Below are 27,498 nucleotides of genomic sequence, written 5' to 3'. Positions count from 1 at the left end.
CGGTGTGCATGAGTGTTCAGCTCTGCATTTGTTACATGAATATTCTCCGAGTTCCCCAGTGTTCTGTGTGCTTTGGCAGACAGGTAGTGACTTTTTAGGGGCGTAGATGTCTATCCCATCTGTACATTTGCTTGAACTGAAAACATTGACCCCCCCACAATACAGTAAAACTGCACATTTTAGAGTAACCAGGCTAAGGTATACTTGTGCAATAATCATGCTGTCTAATCAGCATTTTGATGCCCCACCTGTGAGGTGGATGGATTACCAGAAGTGCTCACTAACACAGATTAAGACAATATTTGAGAGAAACTGGCCTTTTGAGCACATAGAAAAAGTCTTAGATCTTTGACTTCAGCTCATGAAAAAGTTTTTTTCAGTGTATATCATCAAGTGTTTTTCTTTTTAATTGTTAGCTGTGGCTCAGAGGTTATGTATCGTATATAAAAGAAGAACAATACTATCAGTTTCTTCAGTAGGCAATACAACAGCATATATATCTACTTAATATGTCATATGTTTATGAAAGAAAAACACAGCAGACACTTGAAGTTTTTATTCACAGTTTTCCACCCCTACCCACAAACTGAGTGTGTGTGTGTGTGTGTGTGTGTGTGTGTGTGTGTGTGTGTGTGTGTGTGTCTGTGTTAGCTGTTTGCTTCTTGTAGTAATGGACCAGGATAAACTTTGGACTGATCTCTTGATGTCTCAAGGATTTCATTATTTTAAACAGGCAGGAGCCAAACAGAACTGGTAGTTTTCACCTTCAGTGTATAAAGAAATTGTTTGACATTTTGAGGAATACTTTTTTTTCCTTTCTTGCTGAGAGTTAGCTGAGAAGAACAATACCTCTCACGTCTGTAGGCTAAGTATGACCTTACAGCTAATTATTATGAATACCACTGCTTTTCTTGGCAAGCCACGCCCATCTTAGTAGCACCGTGGTTAGGCAGATAGTTGAGGTTAGGCATTAACTTTGTTTGGTTAGGGTCAGGATAGCTCATAGGTCAGGGAATATGACAGGAAAACAATTAAATTCAATTTAATTTTATTGAAGGTGTCTAATTCATAGTTATTTCAGGACAATTTACAGAGACCCAACAATTTCCCCAAGTGCAGGAATTTAGTGTGACAGCGGCAACAGCAATCTCAAACAGAACCTGGCTCTAGGTGGGCGGCCATTTGCTTCACCAGTTAGCCTGGCTCTGACCAAAGGAAACAAAATCCACATACCAGCACCTCTGATGCTCATAATTAACCCGTTTTATCTTGTTTGTTTAATCTGTATAAAAAACAAAGTGTAAAAAAAGACTAAGTAATCCGCCAAGAAATAGTCCGGTGCATAACACCCCCCCCCCCCGTTTTTTTGTTTTGTTTGGCTCTATAGATGGCAATAATGAATGCATTGACATTTTGTACAGACATTTATGGTATTGACACCGATTAGATTGTAATGAAATTGACTACAGCTATTTACTGTGCCCAGAGGGTGAATTGTAATATTATTGGAGATCCCTGACTTTTCATCCATGGACATCATCAGGTCACAACTTTGTCCAATACTTTGGTTTATGACCAAATACTTTATTTATTGCTATTTAGCCAATGTTGGTATGCTAACACAGTAAAACGTGGATGATGAACCTGTTAAACACTATTCCTAGTAAACATCAGCATGTGAGCATTGCCATTGTAAGCTTGTTAGAATGTTGACGTTAGGATTTAGCTCAAAGCATGCCTGCTGGCATGGCTGTAGACTTGCTACACTTTGTTACTGTCTTTATGCAAAAATAAGCCAACAGGCTGGTATTTGACAAAAAGACACAAGAGTGGTATCTTCTCCTCTAACTCTCAACAAGATGCAAACCTGTTGAGCTAAAATGATGCAAGCTACATTACAAATGTTGACGGATAAAATAAAAAAAATAGCTACTTCTACAAAAAACGACTTAAGTGTTATAAAACAAACATTAACAAAAATATATAAAACTTTCAAAAGTTTTGAAAGCATAAAAAATGTACACTTGTGTCACCATGGTGAAACTGATAACGCAAGTACAAACAACTATAGTTTCTACATGTAAAACTAGCTATGCAGGAACATTGCTCGGATACATTAGTTGATAATGTACAGTGACAGTAACACTAGAATGACTGCTGTGGTACTGTTCTGACTAGTACGCCTGTGCATGAGAGATATATTACAGGTGGATGGCATCTGAGGTCCTTGTCATATGGATGGAGTTCTGGGGAGTGGGATGCCCTCACCACACAGTCCCTGGTGGTGGTTGTTCTTCCCTTTGGTCCATTGCTTACATGATCTGAATGGGAAAGCAGGAAAGTCCAATGATCCTAGAAAAGAAGAAGGTCATTTCAGAAATAACCTGGTGTTTTTATTTTTATTATGCCGGAGTAGACAGATGAGCACTTACCACTAGAAAAATATCAGTTCCAGCCCTCTTGTCCGCTGTGGAAAAAGAGAAAATCTAATTATTTTCAGAAAAGTCCTAATGAAAACACAGTAGTAGGAAACTATTTCTTTACCCTAACTTAAAATAATAATAAAAAATACAAATTGAAGATGTAAATAAATATGTCATCTTTTGTTCCTTATTGGGTAAGCATTTTTGGTTACAAAAGATAACACCATATCATACAATATTAAACTATGTCATACGCCTCCAAACCAAATCAAGTTCCCATAGTGTTTCATTTGTGACAAGGCAAACATAAACTATATGAGCAGAAATTGACTTTGATGTGAAAATCTTCAAATCTAGAAGGTCAATGGAGAAGCAAAAACAATTAATTTCAGAGCCCAAATTTCTACATCAAAGGCACAAGGCATCTATACAGAACTTTTCTTTGGCGATTCCATTAAGAAGTAATGGTAAAGGATAAATGATGTGATCAGTTTCAAAAATGTGTATCAGCCATTTGACACCACTTAAAAAATAAATAAATAAAGGACAAGGTCTGTATTTATGATATCTTTGTGTTGATGTTTTTTACAGCCCACATAACAGCATGTCAAGCACACAAGTTAATACTGTGTTACCACAAAATGCAAAACCCCCAAATCAGTAATATCTACACACAATCTGGATACAGCACACATGCCAGCGTCAGGTGTAAAAGGGATCTTCAGCTTGAACCAACTCCATCAGGAGAAAATCTTCCTTGTTGAGTCCCGATGTTTGAATGGACACCGTTGGTTAAAAGAGACAACAAGGATGAATGGAAGGATGAAGAAGACAAGAAAAAAGAAGAGGAAGAAATTCTCCTAGGTGAAATCAGACTGATGATGATTAAATGGCTATTGGTTCTCAGATGATTTTAGATGTTTGTCATCGTTGTTAGATGAGGGTCAGCGGAAAGTTGTAACTGACAATCAGTACCTCATCGACGAGTTTCTTTGGGTCACCAGTCGGAGTAGCTCGGGGGAGCAGAGGCCCGAGGGAACCGGGTCAGAGTGTTGTAATAGGGAGAGCTACACGCACACACACACACGCACACACACACGGGGAATTCTTTATAAACCTAACATCCATGGAGAAATGTAGCAAGTGTTGCACTGTATGCAGACTCTGAAAAACATCCCTCCACCAATTTACACCGTGGCATGCATGCAAGCAGAAAAACTGCTCATACCTGACCACAGCGAGGTCTCCGTGGATATCACACATGTGTTCACCAGGATTACCTGTATTACCCATACTGCAACACAAGAGCGGGGGCGGACAGGTGAGAAAGAGAACGGGAAGACTCTGAACGCTGAAAGCAACATGGTCGGAGTGATCCTCAGGGTCAGAGTCGAAAGAGAGGAGGAAAACCCAGGAGCAGATGATGACATGAGGATTCATACAAAGAGAGGAAGTTCATGCTTGTGATTTCTGATGTAAAAAAGTAAGAGTGATGTGGAGAGATCACGAGTCGGAGAATCCCATACCAAACAGGGAGTGTGCACGTGGAAGAGGACAGAAAGGATGCATGAATAGCGGACAAACATCAAAGTGCAACGAGCCACGGGTAAGAGGAGCTGGAGAGAGAGCGGAAATAACAGGAGGAGGAAATATGAGGAGAATCAAAAGCCATGAAAAGGAATAATAACAGAGAGAAGGAAAGAAGATGATTAATTCATTTTGTATTGATCTACAGAAAAGATTCAGAAAAACTACTGGCTTTCAGTATGTACACAATGTGTGTGTGTTTAGACTCACTCTTCAAAAACGTCCTCTGTGTCCATCCTTCGGTAGTACTTGGCCAGTTTGACGGAGAAGATGATGCTGGGGATTAGAAGGATGCAGCAGCCACCCAGACCAAACCAGAATGTGTTCTGAAAAACACGTTTAAAAGTAGTGTTTCAGTTAACCTTTGATCCATTCCTGTTACACTCAATAAAATTCTAATACCTCTGAGAAATAGATTTTTTAATGCTAAAATAAGTAGTCCATTGACTGAGTAGTTGATGAAGTAATAAATTAAAAAATGCTGTGCTGAGCTGTTCTTAAATACAGGGATTAAGAGTTTTCAGGTCCTTTAAAGTAGTGAGTCACTGATTATACCGACCACAGTCTGTGGCTTGTTTGAGCTTTCATTAAACTCTCACAAACTCACACACAATATATACAGTAGCTGATATGTAAATATAACATTTTACAACCCCTTGGGGCTGAGGTGAAAATAGTGAAGAATCTATGTATATCTAAATCAAAACAGACTCTATCTCTTCTCAGTGTGTGTGAGCGATTATGTAGGAGACTTGAGAACATACTGTTCTCGTGCAGCATGTGTGGCCAAATGACTCCACAGTCTTCATCCCTCCCAAAAACCCAGAGCTCCCTCAAATTGTGAAAGAGCCGTTTATATTTCTAGTTGAAATCCAAATACACGGGGGGGGGCATGTATTGTACATACATCTGTGAAATGAATCAGTGTACCTTTGCAACCTGAGAGACACACACACACACACACACACACACACGCACGCACACGCACACACGCCTTACCACTGAATCAATTATGAAGCTGCACGCTACTATCTCCATACTGTCCACAATGTTACTGATGGGTTTACACTGGGCCACCTCTGCAGTCAACTGTAAGGGAAACATACACCAAAAAAAACAAAGAAAAGATTACTGTGTATGTATGATTGATGTCAGAAATTAAAACAACAACTTAATCAGTATGGTTTAGCAGTGGAAAGATGATCTCTCCTCAACCTTCTTATTAGACTTTAAATTTAAATCAAAGTGGCTTTTTTGAACAGTTAAAATAATCTGGTACCAATCAAGACTTTAAAAAACATCTGTAATCCACTGAAACCTGTACATCCTGTTGACTCTGAAGAGGATTTTACTGTTCACTGTTGTAACTATCATCAAGTATAAATCCAACACTACATACAAATGTTTCCTTTTACAGTTGAGTAATTTGCCACTTTAAACACATTTTCTGAAAATCTGTTTAAGAAAATACTAATTTCAGCCCGTTTCCATCCACAACTGTCAAGGCATATACTAGGAGTTGGATCATTTAGATTAGAAGGCGGGGGAGAACTAGCAATGAGATGATGTAAGCAAAAGAGTGCCAGTCAAACCCCAAATAGCAGGGGGGAAAAATTTAGAAATCATCATGTAAATATGGCATTTATTTGCCATATTTTTTTTTTTTATGCATTCATTTTTGTTTTATGCATTCATTTAAGGAAGGTTACAATTTCATCAATCCAGGGTTTTTTATGCGCAAATTGAAAATGTGCATAAAAACAGGTGGTTGGAAAAGGCACCCAATGTCTCTACTGTGAATCCTTTTTTTCTTTTTTTAAAAAGAGACATCAATACTAAAAAGTGGTAGTATACTCACCGAGTTTTTAACCCATTCTGTGTACTGTTTGAAATAACCCTCCAAGCTCTGTGTGAAGCCCTTTGTTTCCTAGACAACAACGTTGAGGAAAACATGTCAACAAAAGTGTGACTGGAGTCGGTTGGGGGTTGAGGGTGTGGATTCCGAAGTAAGTATTTGTAAGATAAAGTAAAATACTGACTCAGTTAATACAGTCCAGCAAGAGTATCTTAAAGTTGCTAGTGTAGTGTTATTAATCAAGCTTGAATTGTAATACAAAAGGTTGCTGTTGTTAAGTGTGGTTATTTCAAACATCTGGTTTACATCACAGAAAATGGAACAGAGGAATTGATACAAATTTGTTTTCAGATAAATACATCATCTACCATCTGATTGACCAGTCTGAAACAACAAATGGTGCAAAAAATAAAAAACATTTGCACACATCTCTCATATAATACTGTTTGTTCTTGTAATTTTCTTTTTTATACCCGTTTCACCACATGGGAGGCGTTATGAGTAATGAGGTACTCTGCTGCATCGATGGCACTCAGGATATTCGTGACCTTGACCTACAAGAGAGACAAAAAGAGAGAAAGAGAGAGATTTATTTGAATAATATAATGAAAATATAACAGTACTACTGTAGTTTTTTGCTCGTTTCCTCACCGGCAGGTTGGAGGACATCCTCTGCAGTTGCTTGATACTCTGGCTCAGTGTACTCTGTGTGAGGAGACAAATACCAAAATTGGTACCGAGCAAAGCATCACTGCATGTCTTAATTATTCATTTAACAAATATCACGCCACATTTACATTACGAACCCTGCTACCACAAATACAACAAAGAACACTGTTATTTCATATCATAACAGTGGCTTACCCGCGCTCTGACATATTTCTGTGACCATTTAATGGACAGAAAAAGAGAGAAAACAAGTTAAGGGAAGCAGCTAACAAAGACAAATGTTAACTAATTTTATGTTTGTGAGATTTCTGATTATTTCATTTCTTTAAATGGGATTTTGATACGATATGTTTTTTGATATCTCTTTTTCTGTAGTTGGCCAGGAATGAGAAATAAGGGACATTGTTTTGTCGCATATTATCTGCATTTTAAAAGCATAATACAAAATGCTCCAAGAGGCTGCACAAGATTGTTCTGCTACTAAGAAGCTGAGTCACTTGAAGTAATATACTGTATGTTCTCTTACGGTGAAAGGTGTTTTTTGGACACATGAGAGGATCTTTGTGCATATATGCAGTATGAAGTGTAGTTGTTAAATGGGAGAGATGATTACCATTGCTTGCAGCATGGGAACCACCTGTTCTCTGTGAATCTGTCTGATACTGCTGGCGTGTCCTTTCAGTGCGTTCTCCAGAGCACCGCGTGGCTGTAAAAACACACACACACACACACACACACACACACACACACACAAACACACACACACACACACACACATACACAATACAGTTGTTTCTTGCAGTTAAATATAGGTTCTAAATATTACCTCAATGATTTATAATTTGTTTCTTCTTTCCTTAGAAATACATGCACACACACTAATTCTTCTGTGGTACTGTATGTCCCATGTGCCTTTAAATGGCACACCTCCTGACCTACGTACTATGCATGTACGATTAATGTGAGTGTATGTGTGTGTTTAGGGTGAATGGGCAGCTTGTTCACACAAACTGAGCACAAAGCAGAATCATTTTCCGGAGAAGCTAGTCCAACTGTATATTTGGTATGTTTGTTTAAGAACAGTGTTTTAAACTAATAATATCATTCACACAGTCTACAACATTTTACTTTTGCATTTGAATGATAAAAGCAACTGAGCTGTTGCTGTCATTTGTTGGTACGATGATGATATGAGACTCACCAGTTGGTCGGCCTGAGCCTCCAGGTCAGTGGAGAAGGACAGGAGATCCACAAGAGTGACTCCCTTATTTACCTAAAGCAACAAAGCAACAAAGACACTCACTAATAAAGCAGCGATCATATAGTTTTAGATTTCCTCAATTTCCACAGCTTTCGGTTTTCAGTTTAAGGTTTGCTAAGTTTTATTTAGGTGTCAGTCTGGATTTGGTGAAAATGCAAAGTTTTACAATGCAGGCATTATGAGTTAGAATTGGCAGAAAAGTCTCTGGCCAAAATAATTAACTTTTTTATCATTACTATTAACAAAAATTAGAGATGAAAACATTTTGTTTGTGTGTATCCTTTTTACATGTGAATATGATTAGAAGATCCTTTTTTGTCTAAAATATTATTTTGAATTGAATTTCATATTGTAATAGTTATACTTATGTTTAGTTTATTTAGAGCGACACACACAAAGAGAAACACACCATAATCACTGGTGTGGAAAGTGTGTTATTAACCTGATAATAAAAGATACATTTAAAAGATAAATGATCTGGTCTTGTTTGTTGGTCCCATATGGTAGAAAAAAGGTATTGTACACACGCACAAACACACACAATTAGGCATGCACGCACGGATACACACACCTCAGCCAGGTAGGCTTCATAGTCGATCTCTCCGACTCCAGAGTTGGCAAAGTTGATGAGGTTGTCTCTGCCTGCTTGCTCCAGCAGCAGGATGTCCTGCAGGTCCACCTGCACACTCTCAAACACGTTGGCCAGATCCTTGTTATACTGTTGTAAAACCCACACAAATATAAACTTTATAAGTTACCATTCATCTTGCTCCACCAATGCATAAGTAAGACAGATTTTGATATCAGTATTTCCTACACAGTAAACTGTAACTAACCACAGTTCTGTTGAGGAAGGAGTTGATGTTAAACATGGTCTCCAGCTGCAGAGAATGGTACAAGCCGTAGTTTTCATGGCAGTCCCTACGAGACAAAAACAGTATGGTCACACACTGAAACTCCTCCAGTGTAAATGTGTGTGCATTTGTGCGGCTCATTATTTTAGGTTTTTATTGAGGGAATTTATTAGTAGAGCATTAAAAAAGTAATTTTCTGGAGAAAAAACACATTTTTAGATGTGCAAATACATAAAGGTGAGGTGATCCAGGTGAAAAAACAGTTAAAAAAAAACAATCAGTAATATGTTCAGTACGTACAATATTAGTTGTTGGTATGTTACCTGTACATGCTTCCCAAAGTCAAGTCAATGTTTGGATTCAGAAATAGCATTCCAGGAAGGAAGTTCTTCTTGGCAGGATGAACAAGAAATGGTGTATCTATGATCTACACACAGACACATAGGAATTTTCATCAGCACAGAGCCACAGTATTGTCTGTTATATAACACAATCCCGCTCCGATAAAACACCAAGATGAAGACAGAGGGAGGCAGAGAGCAGAGTTAAGATAAGATGATTCAGGAAGGACGAGAGTTTGTTTTCAGCACCTTGAATAGCTGTCGGTTAGCCAGCGGTTCACAAATCAACTTCTCAATGTTGCCACCAACAACAAACAAGGTAGTCACGATGGCCATCAGCACCCATGCGAAGATAAAAGAGAAGCCCACCCCACTGAAAGACCAAGAGACAGAGTGTGTGAAACATAATCACACAGAAACATGAGTAGATCCCTGCTAAGAACAACTTCTTACTGGCAAAATGCAATAGTCAGCAAAGGCAAAGCATCTAAGTGTGTATGAAACTAAACTATGGTATGGATTTTATCCATTTAGTCCTTTGACATAGACTATATTTTGTCAGTAACAAGTCTCTACATCTGAATACATGAATTACAATCTGTTAGTAACGTTTTAGTTCATGTCTGGAAATGTTCAACCCTACAAACATCTACTTGTTGTCACTTGAAATTAGCTGAACGTCAACTTGAAAGTTCAAATAAAGTTTGACCAAACTATTCAAATGTTAGTCTCAATCAGATACCAGTTACATTGTTTGCCCTTATTGTCTTTATAAACTAAAGACATATTTTACCTTATGTTACTATACGAATTTGACAAACACCTGCTCAATCCTTGTCTCTAACTGTCTTATTTTTCCCTCATCTATCTTTATGTACCTATGCTACAGTAATAAACCTTTCTCATAGCTGACATTTTGACTTGTCAGAGTAGGAAAAGCACATGCATCAAAAATCATTCATTATGGCTTTGTTTCATTCAGGTGTACTATAAGTTAGTAGTACTATGCAGCAGACTATATTTACTGTCTGCCACTTTATTAAATGTGGCTATTTAATGTCCATTATATAGAGAGTAATAAATGAGTAATTGAGGGAGTGATATCAGGCTCAGCTTTACTCTCTTTTCAGATTGAGTGTTAATCTGTTGTCTTGGTAACATACGCCATTAGCAGGTTGCCGCCGGTATTTGACAGGCAGCCTCGTGTTGTTGGCGTAGCTTGCTTGTCGTAGCCGCAGGCGCCACACAGGAGTCCGAGGCTGTTGAAGGCCAGGACAAGGACGACCATGCAGAGCGCCGCCACACACCCAATCCACCTGCACCAATAACACATACACACACTTACAGTTGTTGTTTCTGAGGACACTTGACCAAACTAACTAACCAACCTTGTCATAATTATCCCATTAAACCTGCAATAACTGTTTTGTTGGCCAGTTGAACGCAGTGGAAACAAATTGGGAATTTGACATATTACATTATCACTGTATATATTATTATGTAGCACTTGTTAGCAACTGATCACTTATTTACACATACACAAAGCAACATTATCATTCATTTGGAGTTTTGTTTCTGGCCACCTGTCGGTAAATGTCCAATAATCCCTCTCTAGTAACTCAGTTTTGGTCTCTAGTAACGGCTGAGGGCTCTTCAGCTGCTAAGTGCTTCACTATGTTCAGCTGTTACTCTCTAACTTTGTCTGACTGCTGTTTGGTGATAAAAAAGGTAGAGTGAAGTATTTTTTATTTTTGGGCTGAAAACAGATGCCTGCTCCTGCCTAACACAAGGCATAAAAGTGGTGGGTTTGAACCACAGTGAACCAAACAGCAAACAATGAACTAAAACGTGCTATAAAGCTTCACAAAGCCAAAGGGAGCTGCTGATTTGAGTTGTAAGTATATTTAAAATATTGATTATAGACACTTTAAGCCTAAATCAAGTCTTAAGCCTAAAATAAAGTTAACCTAAATAGTTGACCTTATAAAGGCCAACGTTTGTCCCACCTAAGGTGACATTTTTTGTTCCTACAACTGATAAATAAATGTTCACAAACAAACACATAGCCACAAACCTGTAGAAATCCAATTGGTCCACCTGTGGGTAATAGGACTCAATGTTTTTCTGTCCTTTGTTGAGGAAAGTGGTGAAATTGACCAGAGACGCTTCCACTGGGAACATCTTGGAGAAGCTGTTGATCTCTGTGCCAATTTTATCCAGCATACCTTTTACTCCTACACACACACAAACAACAACGACAAGCAAGAAATCAGAAGGCAACACGAATAAGTGGTGTTTTTTCTATACCAATTAGAAGGCCTGTGAACTCAGAGGTGACAACATAGAGAAAGGTGGTTCTAACAGAAAGTGAAAAGAGACAAACAAGGACTTACGAGGTAGAGCTGTGTGCATCGTTCACAAGTACGCAGGGGGAAGGTGAGAGATGGAAAAATATGAAAGTGAAAGACTATAGTCAGACTTAATCTCATATAATTTGTCAAGAAGAAGGGAAAACAGCTATTTGTTAGGCAAACTAAATACACACACACATACACACACACACACACACACTTGTGTACCTGAGACAATGTTTTTAGTTTGTTCATGAACCAGTTTTGGCGTATCATTAAAGGATGAGTAACCCTGGGGGCGGAAAGCAAGAGAAAAAAGAGGATTTAGAAAAAGATTTAGAGAAGAACATTTTTTAACCTGGATTTCTTTTGTAAGAATATGATGGGTGAAAAAGAAAGTGACAACATAACATCACCAGTAGGATGATGATGAGCTGGAGACAGAAGCTAACCTTTTGTACAATGTTGCTGAGGTCTGTTTTCAGGACAGTATTGACATTGGCCAAGGCATGACTGAGATCTGGCAGCTGACAGACAGAAAGGGAAGATTAGTTAAAATATGGCAATTAAAATGCCAGTTTCCATTATTTTCAGGTTGTGATTGTCATATCATGTGTCAGGCAGTCTTTCGTTTCTCAGTACCATGGAGAAGTCAGCGTTGATTCCCAGCTGGGACAGCGTGGAGCGGATGGTGTTGCATGTTTGGGACACAGCTCCATTAGTGCAGGCAGGGTCTGATAAGGTGTTGGACAGGGAGGACCGCTCCCCTGATAGACTAGCCTGAAGTTTTGCCGTCCCTTCCTGAAGAACCTCCAAGGAGGAACTGACATTCTCTAGGGCCTCTTTGGTCTCTCGCATGGCTTCAGGAGAGAAAAGAAGAATAAAATGGAATCAAAAGTTAACATTTTCTTTTACTACAATATTTTACTAATAATTTCACAATGGTGTCTTGTTTTATATTGTCAAACCTTATACAATGTATATTAATATACATTCACAATTCACAAACAACCCATTAAGAACACTGAATACACCGACCACAGACCACCAATCCACAAAGGAAAACCACATAAGAAGGGGTTTAACAGGGTACAACACTGCTTCAGATCAGCTCTGATTACCTTTGATGGCATTCTCAACTTTTGCTTTAGACAAAAGGAAATGTGAGGAAATCAAAGAGGAAAAAGGAAAGTTAAAAAAAATGGTGAGAATATTCCCTTAAAAAGGCACACTGAGATTATGCAGTAACAAAACCACAAGAGAGAAAACTGAGTGTAATAAGAAATCGGTATAGGTGTGGCAACAATTCACAAAATCTAATGATTAGATATATGCAATGGTGTTTTCAGTTCAGCAGAACAACAATTTTTGTTCATGTGCTACAAGTTTTTAGGTTTTGTGAGCATCTTATGTATGACACAAACCATGAACAGCATTTTAAATGAAAAAAGGGTTAATGGCTGATGAGGCTTATCACCCATCACATATGGTGAGAGACAGAAAGAGGAGATACTTTTTAATCAGCACTGCATTGTGATTCATGTACTACGTCTCAACTGTTTGAATTGAACAGGAGGTCGTATTAAAGGCTAACACAGAGTTGGTGTGTTACCTCCTGCCATACGCAGTGCAGTGTCCAGCGATGGAACCACCTCTTTCTCCAGCTGACTGTGGATCCTCCCACCCAGCAGTGGTCCAATGTCTGTTGGGAAACACAGCCAGATCAGATGGTTTTATGACAACACCAGTTATATATCACTGTAAGTAAACACAATGAGCTACAGGCAAACAACGTGAGAGACATTAACAAATACTTTATGTGAACAGTCTGTGGTCAACTTACTGTCGAGGTCTGACAGGACTTTGTTCTTTGCTGTGGTGTACTGGGCTGTCAGGTATTCAACTTGCTGCAACAGAAAACACACATGAACATTCACAAACTTTTTTTTTTGTCTTTTATATGGCATATGTGTGTGTGTGAGGGCATACCGTAGGTGTGTTGTTAGCAAATGTCTTCAGGTCTCTCAGATTGGTGTTGATGAGCCGCCGAGTGCTCTTAATCTGGGTGGTGACATTATGGTTTGCAGCATAGGCAATGAGTACTCCCAGACTGAAACACACACACACACACACACACACACACACACACACACACACACACAAACACACACACACACACACACGTAAAGTAAAGAAAGCAGCAGTATTCACCAGCAGAGGGCAGCATGGCTACATTAAGATGCATTTTTGCAGCATGAGCCTCAAAAGTCACTCACTAAGAAATCACAGGGACATGAGACTGGCCTGCAAAGTATCATGTCTCAGCTACATATCTCTTAATGTATATAACTTTGGTTTCTTTACAGTTAAGGTTTTTGATTGCACACACGTGTCAACAAGACTTTCTCATAAACAAAAACTTTGTCCGGCCGTTTGCCGGTTGAGATCTTATTTTTGGGAAAGATCTACATGATGTACAGTCGATGAATGTGTACAATGTTTGAACATGGTTTTTTCTGGCTTCATAACCCTTCTAAATTGTTTTGTAAGGCATTTACCTAGGGATTGCTAAAGATTTTACAAGGAAAACTAGTGATGATGGATAATGACTTTAATCCGGTTTTACCTCAAGTTTTTCCAAGAAATTATGTATATTTAGTGTTGTGAAACTTACTATAGTAAAGTAAGAAAGCAGAATGGATGTAAAATGCTGTGAAAAAACAATGGACAGTGGTGAAGTCTGCCAAGGTGCTGAGCTGATATGAAAACATTCAGCTGTGTATTTGTTAATTGTTGCGGTGGCATTTTGTGTTATTCCTGAACTTATACCAAAATAGTTGCATATTATTTGTATACCTTTTTAAGGTATTTAATTTGAGCAGAAAGCAAAGATTTGACTGAATGTCAATTGAAAGAGAAAAAGAAAGACTCTTCTGTGTGAGAGATTATTAAAGAATCATAATAACAAAACCAGATCAGATAATATTGCTACAACTCCATATGGCCACAAAGTGCTTTATGTACTCATATACGTGTGTGTGTGTGTGTGTGTGTGTGTGTGTGTGTGTGTGTGTGTGCATGCATGTTTGTGATGTGAAAGCATTCATTCAGACAGAGAGGCCTCTAACATGCAGCCAAGTGATATCAGTAACAACTAACTGTCCTCCACAGTTTGGATCGTATTTCTCCGACTGTGATCCTTTCTTCTACACTGCAGGTAGGATCCAGTCTGTGTGTGAGCAGATGATGTAAAAGGGGAACTCTAAAGATTTTACACATGTAAATGTGCTTACATGTCTTCTAGAATACTACTCCATATGGGAAAAAAAGTTTTATAAAGCCTTTTGTGGCTCCAACGGGAGCTCTGTGAAATTTAATAACTTGCCTCAAGTGAAGACAAGTTTCTAAATTTAAAAAACTGAGGTGAAGTTAGAAAGAGGTGAGATCTCTGCGGCTCAAGGCTACATTATCTGCTACTAGCATAACACACCTGAAAACCTCAAAACTATTAGCGGTTAAGTTGCATTATGGGTAATGTACGCTCCAGGTTTTGACAAGGAAGAAGAATGTGTGGAATAAAAAGGACAATATATCTGGTTTGGCTGCATCACTTTAAACACTCTTTTAAGAAACCAAATGGAAACATAAACACAACATAAACACGCAAAAAGTGCAACAAAAAGATTTGCACACCCCTTGACTGTTAATTAATTGTTATGTGCGCTACAAAATAATTTTATAATAAAATAAGTAGAAATTTCTGTTTCTGTTTATGAAGCTTGATGTAGTGACTTTTCAGTCAATTTAAGTGTTATTTACAATTATTACAGTGATGGCTCAGAAAACGAGATAGAGATGCAGTAAAGGTCTGTGGCCAGACACCAACCATAGATGTTGTGGTTACGTCTAAGCCTCGGGGCACTAAGTTATCATCAATTTTAGCATGTTAGGGTCGATTCAAATAAAGTAAACATTTTTGTACAGGTTGCTTTTGGATCTACAACTTTAAGTGGGAGAAGACATGCTTCCCTTTCTGTTGTATTTTGAGAAAAACATGTCAAGGTACAGTATATATTTATATGTTTTTCCAGTATACACCACAGTATTTTCAAAAATCAACAACTCATTAGAACGCAGTAATCAAGCATGCACACAATGAGAACAGAATTACACTAACAATACCTTCATTTATCTCATAAAAAGAAAAAAGTATTTCTCCTTGTGAAATAACATGATGATAAAGACTGTAGAAGAAGATGCAACGGCTCACATGATGAAGATGGAGGTGGCGATGAGCGAGGCAGTGTAGAAACCTCTCTGACAGTCGGCGTTCTTTCTCTGTCTCTGGTGCATCTCCCCCCCGCAGTTCTCACAGCATCGACACACACAGAAACACAACCCTATGATGGGAATGAGGACCACTAACGTGATACCGATGGTCGCACATGTGAGGAATCCAACCTCGTAGTAGATCCACTGCAGGAGGAGACAAATTGTCATTGTACGTGTGTGAGTATGAGTGTATTATGTATGTAAAAATAAAGTTATGAGGAGTCTACCTGTAGTAACAGGACCACATTATCTGGCTGTGACCCCATAGGACGTGCACATAGACGCATGCAGAAGAACAGGCACGTGTGTGCACACACGCAGACACAACGCCGTAGCAAGAGGAAAGAAAGACACAGAACAAGGTCAGTGTGTCAGCCAAGAGATAAGAAGGTAGCCAAATATCAATTTTTAAAGAGGGATGTAAAGGCAACATCAAGTGTCAAGATGGAAAAAAACATTTAAAAAAAAGAGGTATAATTACATTAAGTTACAATCAATGATCACGTAAATCAAACGTACCTTTCTCCATTCCTCGAATTTGATTCCTCCCATGTTTTGTTGAATGACTTTAACAATCATATCTGAAAAAAAAATAGAACAGACATGTGAGTACACAAGTTGTTCAGTGGCAGAAATAGTCCAACAGAATTTGGAACACTGTTTTACAGTTAGTATCCGCCTTTTACGTGACTCATCTGCCAATTTCACAGACAATCAAATACACTTCCTGTGTAACATTTGACAAGCTACGCTGGAGTGAAAAATCCATTCACATGAGCAGAATTATGAGGATTCATATTTTAATTCCCAAAGACAGTATTGCAAAGTTTTTCCTCATATATCTTACAGCTGTGTGTTTTTGTGGAATCTATTAATACCATGTAGTTTGTCAATGAGGCCTAAAGTTTGGTCCAGCTGTCTGTGTTTATATAGGTCAGCCAACACTAAGCCTACCTGGATTGTGACTCACCCACTCAGCACGTAAACACTTATTCTCTCACACACACACACACACACACACACACACACACACACACACACACACACACACACACACACACACACACACACACACACACACACGCACACACACGCACACGCACACGCACACGCACACGCACACACCATTTTAAATACATGTGGGGAGCAACTTTTGACTGTCTGTCTATGACTGTCAGGGCATTTATAAAGCTTTGGGGGCTCTATTAAAAATAGTAAAGTTGTTGTTTTTAAATGTATAATGAGCCCAGATTAAAATGCATAGAGTATCACCACCTTGTGCAAATATGAGTATATAAAAAGCATAAGATTAATATTATCAGTGCATTTATATGCAACATCACTGTTTGTGTGACTGTATTCTAGAGCTGGAAATAACAATAAATAAAGTGAATGAATATAAAATATAAACTGTATATATTCAAAATCTTGGGGGAACGTTATTATTTTATATAGTTTTTTAGGTTATGAAAGAACCAATATTGTGTTTGGCAAATATGATTGGCAGCAAAGCAACTCTCTTTAAATCATGTGAGGTTTTAAGTCTTTGCTTTAAAAGTAAAAATGCCTGTGAATAAGCCTTTCTAGTGAGTAAAAGGAGCTGAGATTGTGGATGCCTTTTGAGATAATATGGGTAATCCTCTCAACACCATCCTCATCTCCTGCTGGGAGGTGGCTGTCTTAATTTTCTCAGAACAGTTTATTACAACGGGTTCACCTGCAGGAAACCTGGCTGTCATTTAAGGTGGAGACATCTCCTCCTTTAACTCTGCAAATGCAGCATATGAGCACATCTGAGTCATGTAAATGCCACCTGTTGTTGCTCAGGTACTTAGTTAGCATAAGCCATGAGGGCAGTTAAGCTTACACAGCTTAGTTCAGCGACCCAATAAAAGAGGTAGCTACTGTAAAGGAAAGGAAGACGGGAGGGCTAAACGACCATCAGAGTTAGACCTGAAAGGATTAATAGACCATCACCCAATTTGAACTAACTTTCCTGCTGCAATAGTCAGGATGAGGAACTGATTTTGTGCCAACAAATCCATATGATTTGTGGTATTTTCATGTTTTCAGTAATGTTGTGAAAATCTACCAACTTTCTTAGCACAGTTATGTCTATAATGAACATTCTATGTGTGTGTCTCTTCACCTTTTTATAATTAAAGGCCTTTAAAGAAACCCCAGTTGGATCTTGTAGTGTGTTACCTAAGCTAAACAAGGTAAAGCAAACATTGGATCCACAACAGAACCAACACACAGGTTCATTCAGGCCACACTAAGGGTGAAAATGTCAACAGCAAACCATCAAACACTGCTGCTAGTTAGCCGTTGTGATATATAAGGCCGAACCTACAACCCTCTTACTGCAGTGTGTAAATATAGGATCCGACAATCCCCTACGCTGACCTGCTTTGAGAGATTACTGGAAGGTGTGGGCCCAAGCTTTATGCAACCTGACAATCAGCTCTGCTTTTTATATTAAAGGCCTAATTTAAAGTAAACACCAGTCGAAACAGTCCCAGCACCACACACTCAAAACACAGAAGGCCTTTTGCATTTGCTTAACTGCACCCGCCTCCTCCAACAAGGTTCAGAGTTACTTTCAGAAATGTGTTAGCCAACTTGTTCGCTTTTTATGGTGCAACTACAGAAAAACGTGGCATTAGACATTATTCAAGCTTTTATGTCTTTTAAGAGAAAGTAAGTGTTCATTGGAAGTGATGGCAATAGTTCACAAACCATGTTGGTCAGTCTCGGCTCCCTGGACAGTGGAGCTGACTTTAACACTTTGAACTCTTTGGAGGAAGCACATTGAATTCCAGTTAACCAACCGGAGAAATGTATATTTTAGATTACATTCAATGATTAAAAAAAATAGAAGACTGGGAATAAGATGACCATGGCAGAGTTAGAGAATAGTGCCAATCAAGGGGCTGTAAGTGGTACTCTTTGGGTCAGCATCACCCCTTAAAATTAAGCGTAAGTACTTGTGATCACTCATAACAGGTTGCACATGTTTCCAGTATGATCTGTAAGCATATTAACCACAGCGGGATTTTCACATCTGAGATTGTATCTAAAAGGAATTGGTTCAACCTGTTTTGTTTGAATCCCCTATGTGACAAGAAGAGAGAGAGATAAAAGCCTAAAAAAAAGATATACACAAACAATATGTGTCCCAGAAACATTCCTCCACTACTAAATAGTTACCACGAGCGTATGAACGGACATTGTCTTGATTGAAATGGTTTTGAAACAAGTTTAACACTAAAGGGGGGACAGAATGAGATTTTAGCTCTAAAATGTAAAAGAGCCAGGGTCTCTCTGTTCCTGCAATTTGTATTACAAGCCACAATGTAAATAGGAAGTGATGTTGTGGGCTGACTGCAACAATTATTTTCAATATTGATGAATCTGCCCATCATTTCCTTGATTACCGAAAATTGAGTGATTGTTGGTTTTTAAGTTATCAGAAAACAGTGAAACCCGAAATATATGTAGTTTACTACTGTATCATAGATCTAAGAATATCAGCAAATATGTGAGAGACAGGAAGCAGCGAATATTTGTTATTTTTGCTAAAAGAAGTGACTTAAACAATTAATTCATCTTTAAAATCGGTGCCCATCAATGATCAGTTAAACGGTGCGTCTCTTGTTCCAGCTGAACAGATATTTAGGATCCCCATTAGCTGATGTAGAACATCATCACTCTTCCTGGGTTCCACACATAACATCGCACCATGACAACAGATTAGAGAATATTAAAATGTCACTGATGATGATGCACCTTACTATTGATAGCACACTGGTGCTAATGGCACTTTATATTTTATGATGTAGAGATGGTTCCTTTTGTGTATTGTTGTTGTTGGTTTATTGGTAGGGTTGTTGTCTGTCTGTGTATCTGATCTATCTATCTATCTATCTATCTATCTATCTATCTATCTATCTAGACGGTTGAAGACTAAAAATTAAATGATATATAAATCCAGAAAGTATAACTAACAATATTTTTCTTGCAAACATAATACTACCATATACATATTCTTAAATCATATCATATTAATGTATAATATACATTAAATTCATGAGCACTCAATATACATAGATATTGACATCTTACAACCTACTCCTATAGATAAAATATAAAATAAGAAATGAAAAAAGAGTACTGGCCTAGAGCTGTTAGGTGTTGCTTGGCTTGTTTTTTAAAGCTTGCTTTACGTGTGCTTTAGCAATCTGAGCTGAGTTCCATGCAACCGCTCGATACAATACCCAAAGTCTATCAAGAAAAACACATTGAAAGCTCTGTGTCTGCAAATAGTTATACAATGTGCAAGGAAGATGAACGGTAGCTGCAATGTAAGATGCAGATGTGCAAAGTGTTACACATAAGCTCAGTGCTCTTCCTCTGGTCTCTGGTTTGTTTGGGCAGCTAGTAAGCATCAACACATCATCTGATGGAATTTTTGGAGGGAGTACTTCCTCCCTTGTCTTAAATATCCTTAGTATGCAACTAATTTGAGTGTGATAGGATTTACAATATGTGCTTCTTGATAAACAACTTGTTTTTCAACCAATCACAGTAATTAAGGCAACAGGACTATGACCCACTTTCAGTATCTCTGTGTATGTGTGCACATTTTTACGTGTGTGTGTGTGTGTGTGTGTTTGTGTGGGACAATGCCATCTGTAGCAGAGGTAGCTGTGTAGTGTTAGCATTAGCCCTGCAGATGCTAATCCTCTAATCTACCCTGTGTATATCAGAGGGATAAGACACAGCCTCCTCACACAGGGAAAGAGTCCAAAACACTTCTTCATCATAAAAACACCCGTCACACAGATTTGAAAAAGAGGGATGAGCGAATCAGGAGAAGGAAAAGCCAGAGCCAGTCATGAACCAGTGATGAACCCTGTAGCAGTAATTCACACTCAGATACAGGCTGCTCTACTGGAAAGCTGAAACAATAACTACATTATATAATATTAATATAACAGGGATTTGGGGCGATTTTGCCACATACTTGTTGTGAGAATGTTCAACCTTAGACAATCCAATTGATTTGACAAGACCAATCAATCAACTACATTTCCTCAGTATACCTTACACTGATTTGCGTTTCTTTATCTTAACTTCAGGTCAACCTCAGCCCTGACCCCAACTCAGTCACCTCCTTAACAGCTCCTTCTGACCTAACTCAAGCCCATACCTCAACCACGGACAGCAGCAAGAAAACATTTGATAGTGTGACAGAACGCAAGACCAGTAGCAACATAAGATACTGTCCCACCAAGGGAAATATCCGCGTTTATACTGAAATATACTGAACTGAGAGGTATAGCACATTAACAGATTTTTTTTCAGTTTCAGCTGAGAAACATTTGCAGACATAACCCTTGTCAGTGAAACCACAGTAGCCTAACTGTAATATTTCTATGACCGGTAAATTGTGTTTATGCTGCAATGCTCCAACTTCATGTTCAGCAGCCCTTTTGTAGCTTTTTTATGAAGTGTAATGCTTGTGTTGTCTCTCCATCAACTATGAACTTGATGTCCTTCCGTGTCAAAATGTATACACTTTTATTTTGACGATTGTTTCCATGTTTGTGTCCTTTTTTCAACACTTTTTCCCCCACTACCACCAGTACATAAACCACTTATACCAACTTGTTCACTCAAGTTTCACACTTATTCTTTGAAGTCATGCTCAATAAACCTAATTTCTATGAAATTATATTATTTCTGAGTTGATAAAAAGCAGAAATTATGATTTATTTAAAAAAAATTAAGATTAGAGGATGTTGAGTGCATCACAGACTGTTTTTTGGGAAGGTTTACTCAGCATACTCAGTTTTGAAACCATTTAAACATTTCTATAAAATTCTATAAAACTGGATAAAAGACCTAAAATTCAATGAAAGTAGTCATTCATTTTACCTGTGGATAGCGTTGGATGAAACCATCCATGTTATGTTGGAGCAATTAGGTTGATGCAACCCCACATTTCTGATATGGAAACTTTAATAAGGGGTCAAATTTGACCCGAGGAGAACAGGAGGGTTAATTTAGTACGTTTGCCTGCTACATATGCTAACTAAAATCGTTTACCAAGATTTAGGGAAGTCAGGGAGAAAATAATGTAGGTGTGGTCATATTAAATTGTGTTTATGAGTAAACCCTTACTATATTAGCCAGAACAACATTTTAGAACAGTTGTTGCAGTGTATTACATTACCTTCAGTTCTAATATGACCAAAACCTGTTTCCCATAACGGTTGATGCTATGCTATTTATCTAATCTAAGTCTATCTATGTGGACCAAACCCAAATGGCCGTTGTCCATAATTCATACAGACACTATAGTACATTTAAAATGTTAAAAATCCTAGTAAGAAGAATATAAATATTTTTCTAAAAGCCTACACTATAGACCAAGTGATATTAGTGAGTTAATAACTATTACAACCAGTACTGCTGTACAGGCAACAGTGTAAGCAGTTTGAACATACATGAGGAAAAAGGTTGTGTTATCTCATAAGGCTGGAAAAGAAAGTACATTTGTCTACAACATGCAATACTTACAAAAGTATATATATATATATATATATATATATATAGGTATACTCCGTATACAGTAAAGAGAAAGAAAACAATGTGACCCTGTGTACAGTTTGGGGTACTTTGTGATGTGTTTATAGTGGTAAAAACCTATTTTGATTTACATATAGAGAAATGTTAAATTAAGAGGTATAACACAACCAAATACTTTATTCATAGTACACTAATTCAGTCTCTTATTTGTGCCAAAGACTGTACATACAGCATGATGACATTCTGTGAATATCAGGTTTTGTTTAAATCTGTTTTATCTGTCGTAACAAACATCTTCAAGCTGTTTGAGTAACATGCACAAATTTTTTTTTGAAAAGTTTTTGGATTTACAGACAAATGGTTAAAAAGGAACGTTTCGTTGAGTTTTTTTAGGTGAAGAAGTTTCTTTATGGTCATCTGAACCGACCAAACTAATTGCCTTGTGTAAACGCTGTAACCAGTGTATTTAAGAACCTGGAGGTGTGTGTGTGTGTGTGTCTCTGTGTGTGTTTGATGTGTGTGAGCAACATGCATGATTTTACATAAATTTGATATGTGATGTGGTATTGTGTGACATAACATCCAGGTGGTCTCTACCTGTGTGTGCATGAGACAGTCATTCATATTGGAAAGTCCCTGGCAGTAGCAGCATATGGTCCAGTAGATTAAGATATTATGCAGTGATGCAGGTGACTGAGAAAGCCTCTTCTAATCGCTGATCTGCTAATTGATTACCCAGCCAGCGGCACTAACCCTGGACACCAAAATGGCAGCAACTTAAAACCTTCAATCCTATTGCACTGTGTCATGCTCCAACGTGACCACTCATAGTTATACAGAAGGCAAATACACTGCTTTTAATAGGTTGTAGCCTACAGCGTACACAATTAACTTTTTCGTCCACCAGCCAAATGGCTAATGTTCAAATTTTACCAGCCATGCAATAGATTACCATTGCTTTGTGTTGTTTTTTTTGGGCTGGTGAGTGAAGCAAATACCAGCAACTTGCACATTTTACCAACATTTGGATGGTGCTGATTGTGTACCCTGGTTGTAGCTCTAGGTATCCGTCACTGGATTGTAAAGGCAGATTGTAATACAACAGGGAGCCAAAAGAGCAGCATTCAATTTGTATGTATTGATCAAGTGACAGACCTGATCACCTTTTAACCTCAATAATGTTTAGCACAGGCCCCCAAGAGGATCACTAATAAGCTACGACAGCTATTGATCCCATTAATCTTGTAACATTGAGTTATGAGCTCAAAAAACATTTGAAGGATTTTTGTGACCTAAAGATGTGTAAACATCCGGTAATGTTTTACAAAAAAGGTTGAAATTAGAGGAACAAGTCTTGAAAAAAAAAAATGGTGACAGTAATTTTTATATATTTGTTTAATTGCATCCCCTATTTGAGGTGTGACAGACCCCTACATACATATCAAACATGTTTTATGCCCATTTATACTTTATACTGCTATGTTTAATTTGTGATATTTGTAAAACACTGGACAGATGCCATTATACGGTAACATGGTCATATTGTAACATAGATACACCGGTCGTTGTGTTTTTTGATGAATTTGTAATTTATAACATGCATTTTAATTTATACGCTGAAACATCTTTTTGTCCTTTGTTTTTCTATGTACACATGTATTTTTTATTTTACTCCAATTTACTGTATGTTGCCTTTAGCCTACATTTCATATCCTATGTAAACCGATAATCTGTGGCAAAAAAAACTTTTGTCTTACCCTATTTAATCTTACTGCTATCTTAAGTATAATAATCTAAATGGTTCTGTTTGAGGGCCATCCACAAAGTTTGTGTCCAATAAAAAACCTTTGCAGTGACAATAAATGTCAATAAATGATGAGTCCCAGAATTTGGTGTAAAAGGCATTGAATGATTAAGTAGTAGTTTGAGCTTTGTGTTTATCCACAAGTAGGCCTACATGTAGGCTATCCAGAAGAAAAATGAAAGCCCTGACAGCTGTCCTCATGTGAAAGGATAAGAAACAAGAGTGTGATGATGAAGAAAGAAAGGCATGGATGGGGATAAGGAGGGGTGAAGGATAATCTCACCTTTGGGAAAGGGGTTTGGTTGAATAACGTAGAGAAACGCGTGGACCATGTGGAAGAGGATCCCTATGGGCCCCGGCTCGTAGTAAGCGTGGGTATCATAAACTGCTGCCGGTACAAACCCAAAATCTAACGGCTCCACCGGTGGAGGGGACCGCTGTCTGTGGATGTCCGCCCGGGACCTAGCAGGGGTCCCGTCACTCTCATCCGCCTGCTGCTCGCCGCTTTTGGCCCCCCAGCAGAGCAGCAGGACGAGCCAACTTGTCCACAACATGGCTCAGAAAAGTCCAGTTTTGTACAAAAAAGAAAAGTTCAAACTCCAAGCCCCGGTTGTATTACAGTCTAGCGGGGGATGGAGAGGGGGAGACGGGCTGGTGACTTGAGAGGACACCTGTTCGTCTTGGTGGTTTATCCCTGCAGCTCACAAAAAAACGTCCGAAAGAAAACTTTTTAATTTAGCATCCAGCGGTCAAGGTACGAGTAGCCGTTAGCTCCTGGTTCCTCGGTACGGACGCATTTCAGACATTTTCCCGGAGACCTTCGACGACTCAAGACGACCAACAGCCGAGGATGAGCTCGTTATCTCGGTGTCCTCATTCTCACCGGCCGGCTGCGAGTAGCCTAATCCTGCGTGCACGTAAAGCTCAAGAACGCTCGTGCCCGCTGAAAACTCGCCTGGTGCTTCTGTTGCGTGCGCGCGACACCACTGGTTCCGTCACCTGTCATCTGCTAGCTGCATTGGTGGAAAGCATGAGTAGGCTACATGTTCCTTTCTGCTGTATGTCCTTTTTCTTCAATAAAATTTGGATATGACATTTTTTTTTAAAAGCATGAGTAGGCTACATTTACTCAAGCAATGTAGCTAATGCTTGTCTTTTACATGAATGTTTCCATTTTCCTGCTAATTGATACTTTCACTCCATTACATGTCAGAAGCTAATACAGGCCTACATATTAGTTACTTTCCAGGTTCAGATTAAGAATATAGGCCTATTCTAGGTTAATTCACAAATTACCCAGCGATATACTGTAACATTATAATTACAAATATAAAAATAATGTAGAATAAGTACTTTCTTGGTACATTTTGATGGTAATATTATACTTCAGTAAAGTTTTAAATGCGTGATTTACAAAAAGGTCAGTCACCAGATTATTTAACTGTACAATATACACCTCTATTGTCAATTTCATATAAATACATGACTTCTACATAATATTGTTGTTCACATTGTTTCTTTTTCATAATGTCACTATTGACTGTAATGATCACACGCATTTATTTTTTTTCAAAGTGCCTGCCTGCTGGTCTGCCTGTCATGTTTATGCAGCTAAGAATTGACTGTGTGTTTGCAATTTTTACACCTATAGTCACCTATACAGCAGTAGAGGTCAGATAGCATTATGGTGTCTGTTACTGAGAGAATTGAACTAGAAGATATTCTCAGCTAGCCTGTAAAAACCCTGACAAACCTCAAATTTGAGATTTGCTCAGTTAGGCCTACAACTGAGGAGGGTCTGGTGTCAACCAGGCTAAATCTCATCGGGTCTCTGAATGAATGTGAGGCAGGTCAATGACTCTACTGTGGTCACTGAGCAGCTGACCTTCAGCTCTGACGTTAAATAGATGGTTAAGGCTTGTAAAGTTTTGGCAAGCACTCAGGGTTTGAGTTCAAAAAATGGAAAACCCAAAGTTCATAGCCTGGTTGGGTCTTTGATATGTCAGCACTCTTCTTCATCTTCTGTCATCTCCTTGCATGGCTCACAGTCACTTACATATATGACACTGCACTGGTAACACGTAGGCCACATGTGAGGTATGTTGACGTAATCAAGAAAACACAAGTAATGTATCCAGAGGCAAATCATTTATCAGAGTTGGAACCTTGAAATAAAAGTCCCTGTGTGTGAATGACTATGATGACAGACCCCCTCCAAATGGCCATTCAGGGGGAACAGTGGACTGCAGTGTTTGCCCTGTGAATAGAGCCTGCAGTGACTCCTGAAACACCTGCCACTGTTCTCTCTTTCTCTTTCTCTCTCTCTCTCTCTCACACACACACACACACACACACACAAACAAACAAAAGGGTTACAAAACAAAATCTTGTTTAATTCTCCTACCACATAGGAGATGCATTACATACTGTAGATCGGTTGTACGTGAAAACATAAACAATGAAATATCAGATGTATACGTCTTTAGGTAGTGAGATCCATCCACGCACTGCAAATGATCTTTTTCTGTCTCACAAAGACACACACAAACACACGTTGCTCTGCCATGATCCACACTCTTCATCCTTTGTTCACAGGGCTGCAATTTCTTATTTTATTTACTTTCCTCCAATAGTAAGGTTATTTAGGTGGATTTAAAGGGATAGTTTGGATATTTTAAAGTGGGGTTGTATGAGGTAGGCTACTTATTCATAGTAAGTGTATATGGAGGTTTGGCACGCCCCTAGTCTTGCATTTCCAGACCTTTCTCCACAGTGCTGCGGAGGAGGGTCTGGGAGCATTGAGGGATGGGAGAAACAAGTGCTCTGGTTCACTGGCATTTCTTTAAACCAATCACAATCGGCTTGGGTGGTGCTATGCGCCGTACGGCACAAAGGCCCCTGCAAAAAGAGATGGAAGTAACTTGTTTTGGTGAAACGTGTACGTTCAAAGGTTTTTTTTTGTCTCGAAACAGAAAACTCAGATTGGTCACATACTGTAGTCTATTTAGTTGAATGCATTTAACCTGCAGAGATCTGAGGAGCAGTTAACCATAGTCCTCAGAAATCAGCCGGAGTTTAAAATGCCAACACAAAGAAAGCCCAAGGTAATGGACATCTGGCCTAAATGGGGGGCATCCAGCGGAATTTCTGGCGGTACCGGAGCAATCGCGGAAGTGGAATGTCGTCTATGTATACTAGGACGCCCCCAATTTTGAGAAACTAAGTAACTTTATGAGCCAGAGTATACAGGTGTACTTCTGCAGAGGGGGACTGAACGGTCAAAAGAGAGAGAGGGGAAACTTCTGTGGAAAGGGTTGTTTTATAGTAAATTAAAGCGGTGAAAATATAGTGTACACCTAAACAGATATTGTTTTTTTTAGATGGGTCTTTTCTTTAGATGGCTAAAATACATTTTTCTGCTGGCCCC

General features: G+C 38.6%; 1 protein-coding gene across 10 annotated transcripts; it reads right to left on the bottom strand.

The window, feature by feature from the left end:
* Nucleotides 1-1,288: 1,288 nt before the first annotated feature.
* On the bottom strand, nt 1,289-24,981 carry prom1b (prominin 1 b). 10 transcript variants are annotated; one of them, XM_034856959.1, is made up of 30 exons: nt 24,355-24,981; nt 16,193-16,254; nt 15,901-15,927; nt 15,612-15,817; nt 13,331-13,451; nt 13,185-13,248; nt 12,954-13,043; nt 12,463-12,486; nt 11,984-12,201; nt 11,794-11,868; nt 11,570-11,633; nt 11,384-11,392; nt 11,065-11,224; nt 10,154-10,306; nt 9,240-9,363; nt 8,973-9,076; nt 8,632-8,716; nt 8,367-8,513; nt 7,736-7,807; nt 7,148-7,240; nt 6,730-6,747; nt 6,517-6,570; nt 6,339-6,419; nt 5,869-5,937; nt 5,010-5,099; nt 4,221-4,336; nt 3,652-3,717; nt 3,399-3,490; nt 2,433-2,467; nt 1,289-2,352 (listed from the first exon to the last, which is right to left on the bottom strand). In XM_034856959.1, exons 1-28 carry the CDS (start codon nt 24,623-24,625, stop codon nt 3,421-3,423), a joined length of 2,733 nt encoding a protein of 910 aa, XP_034712850.1. In that variant the 5' UTR covers nt 24,626-24,981; the 3' UTR covers nt 1,289-2,352; nt 2,433-2,467; nt 3,399-3,420. The 10 variants fall into 10 exon arrangements, with proteins under 10 accessions (XP_034712850.1, XP_034712875.1, XP_034712871.1 ...); XM_034856984.1 differs by lacking the exons at nt 3,399-3,490; nt 3,652-3,717 and adding an exon at nt 3,950-4,039; XM_034856980.1 differs by lacking the exon at nt 3,652-3,717.
* Nucleotides 24,982-27,498: the final 2,517 nt, after the last annotated feature.

This window comes from Etheostoma cragini, chromosome 2 (genome assembly GCF_013103735.1).
Source record: "Etheostoma cragini isolate CJK2018 chromosome 2, CSU_Ecrag_1.0, whole genome shotgun sequence".
Lineage (NCBI taxonomy): Eukaryota > Metazoa > Chordata > Actinopteri > Perciformes > Percidae > Etheostoma > Etheostoma cragini.
The sequence above is the reverse complement of the archived record's forward strand: the minus strand, read 5'-3'. Positions and strand labels throughout refer to the sequence as shown.

Bases quoted from the DNA above. Each gene is read 5' to 3' on its own strand.
- prom1b (XM_034856959.1), bottom strand. From the start codon at position 24,625: ATGTTGTGGACAAGTTGGCTCGTCCTGCTGCTCTGCTGGGGGGCCAAA. The intron at 9,364-10,153 runs GTATGTTACCAA...TTGGTCTTTCAG, and splicing joins GGCGGCAACCTGCTAATGGC to TGGGGTGGGCTTCTCTTTTA. The intron at 5,100-5,868 runs GTGAGTATACTA...TTTCCCTTACAG, and splicing joins CAGAATGGGTTAAAAACTCG to TTGACTGCAGAGGTGGCCCA.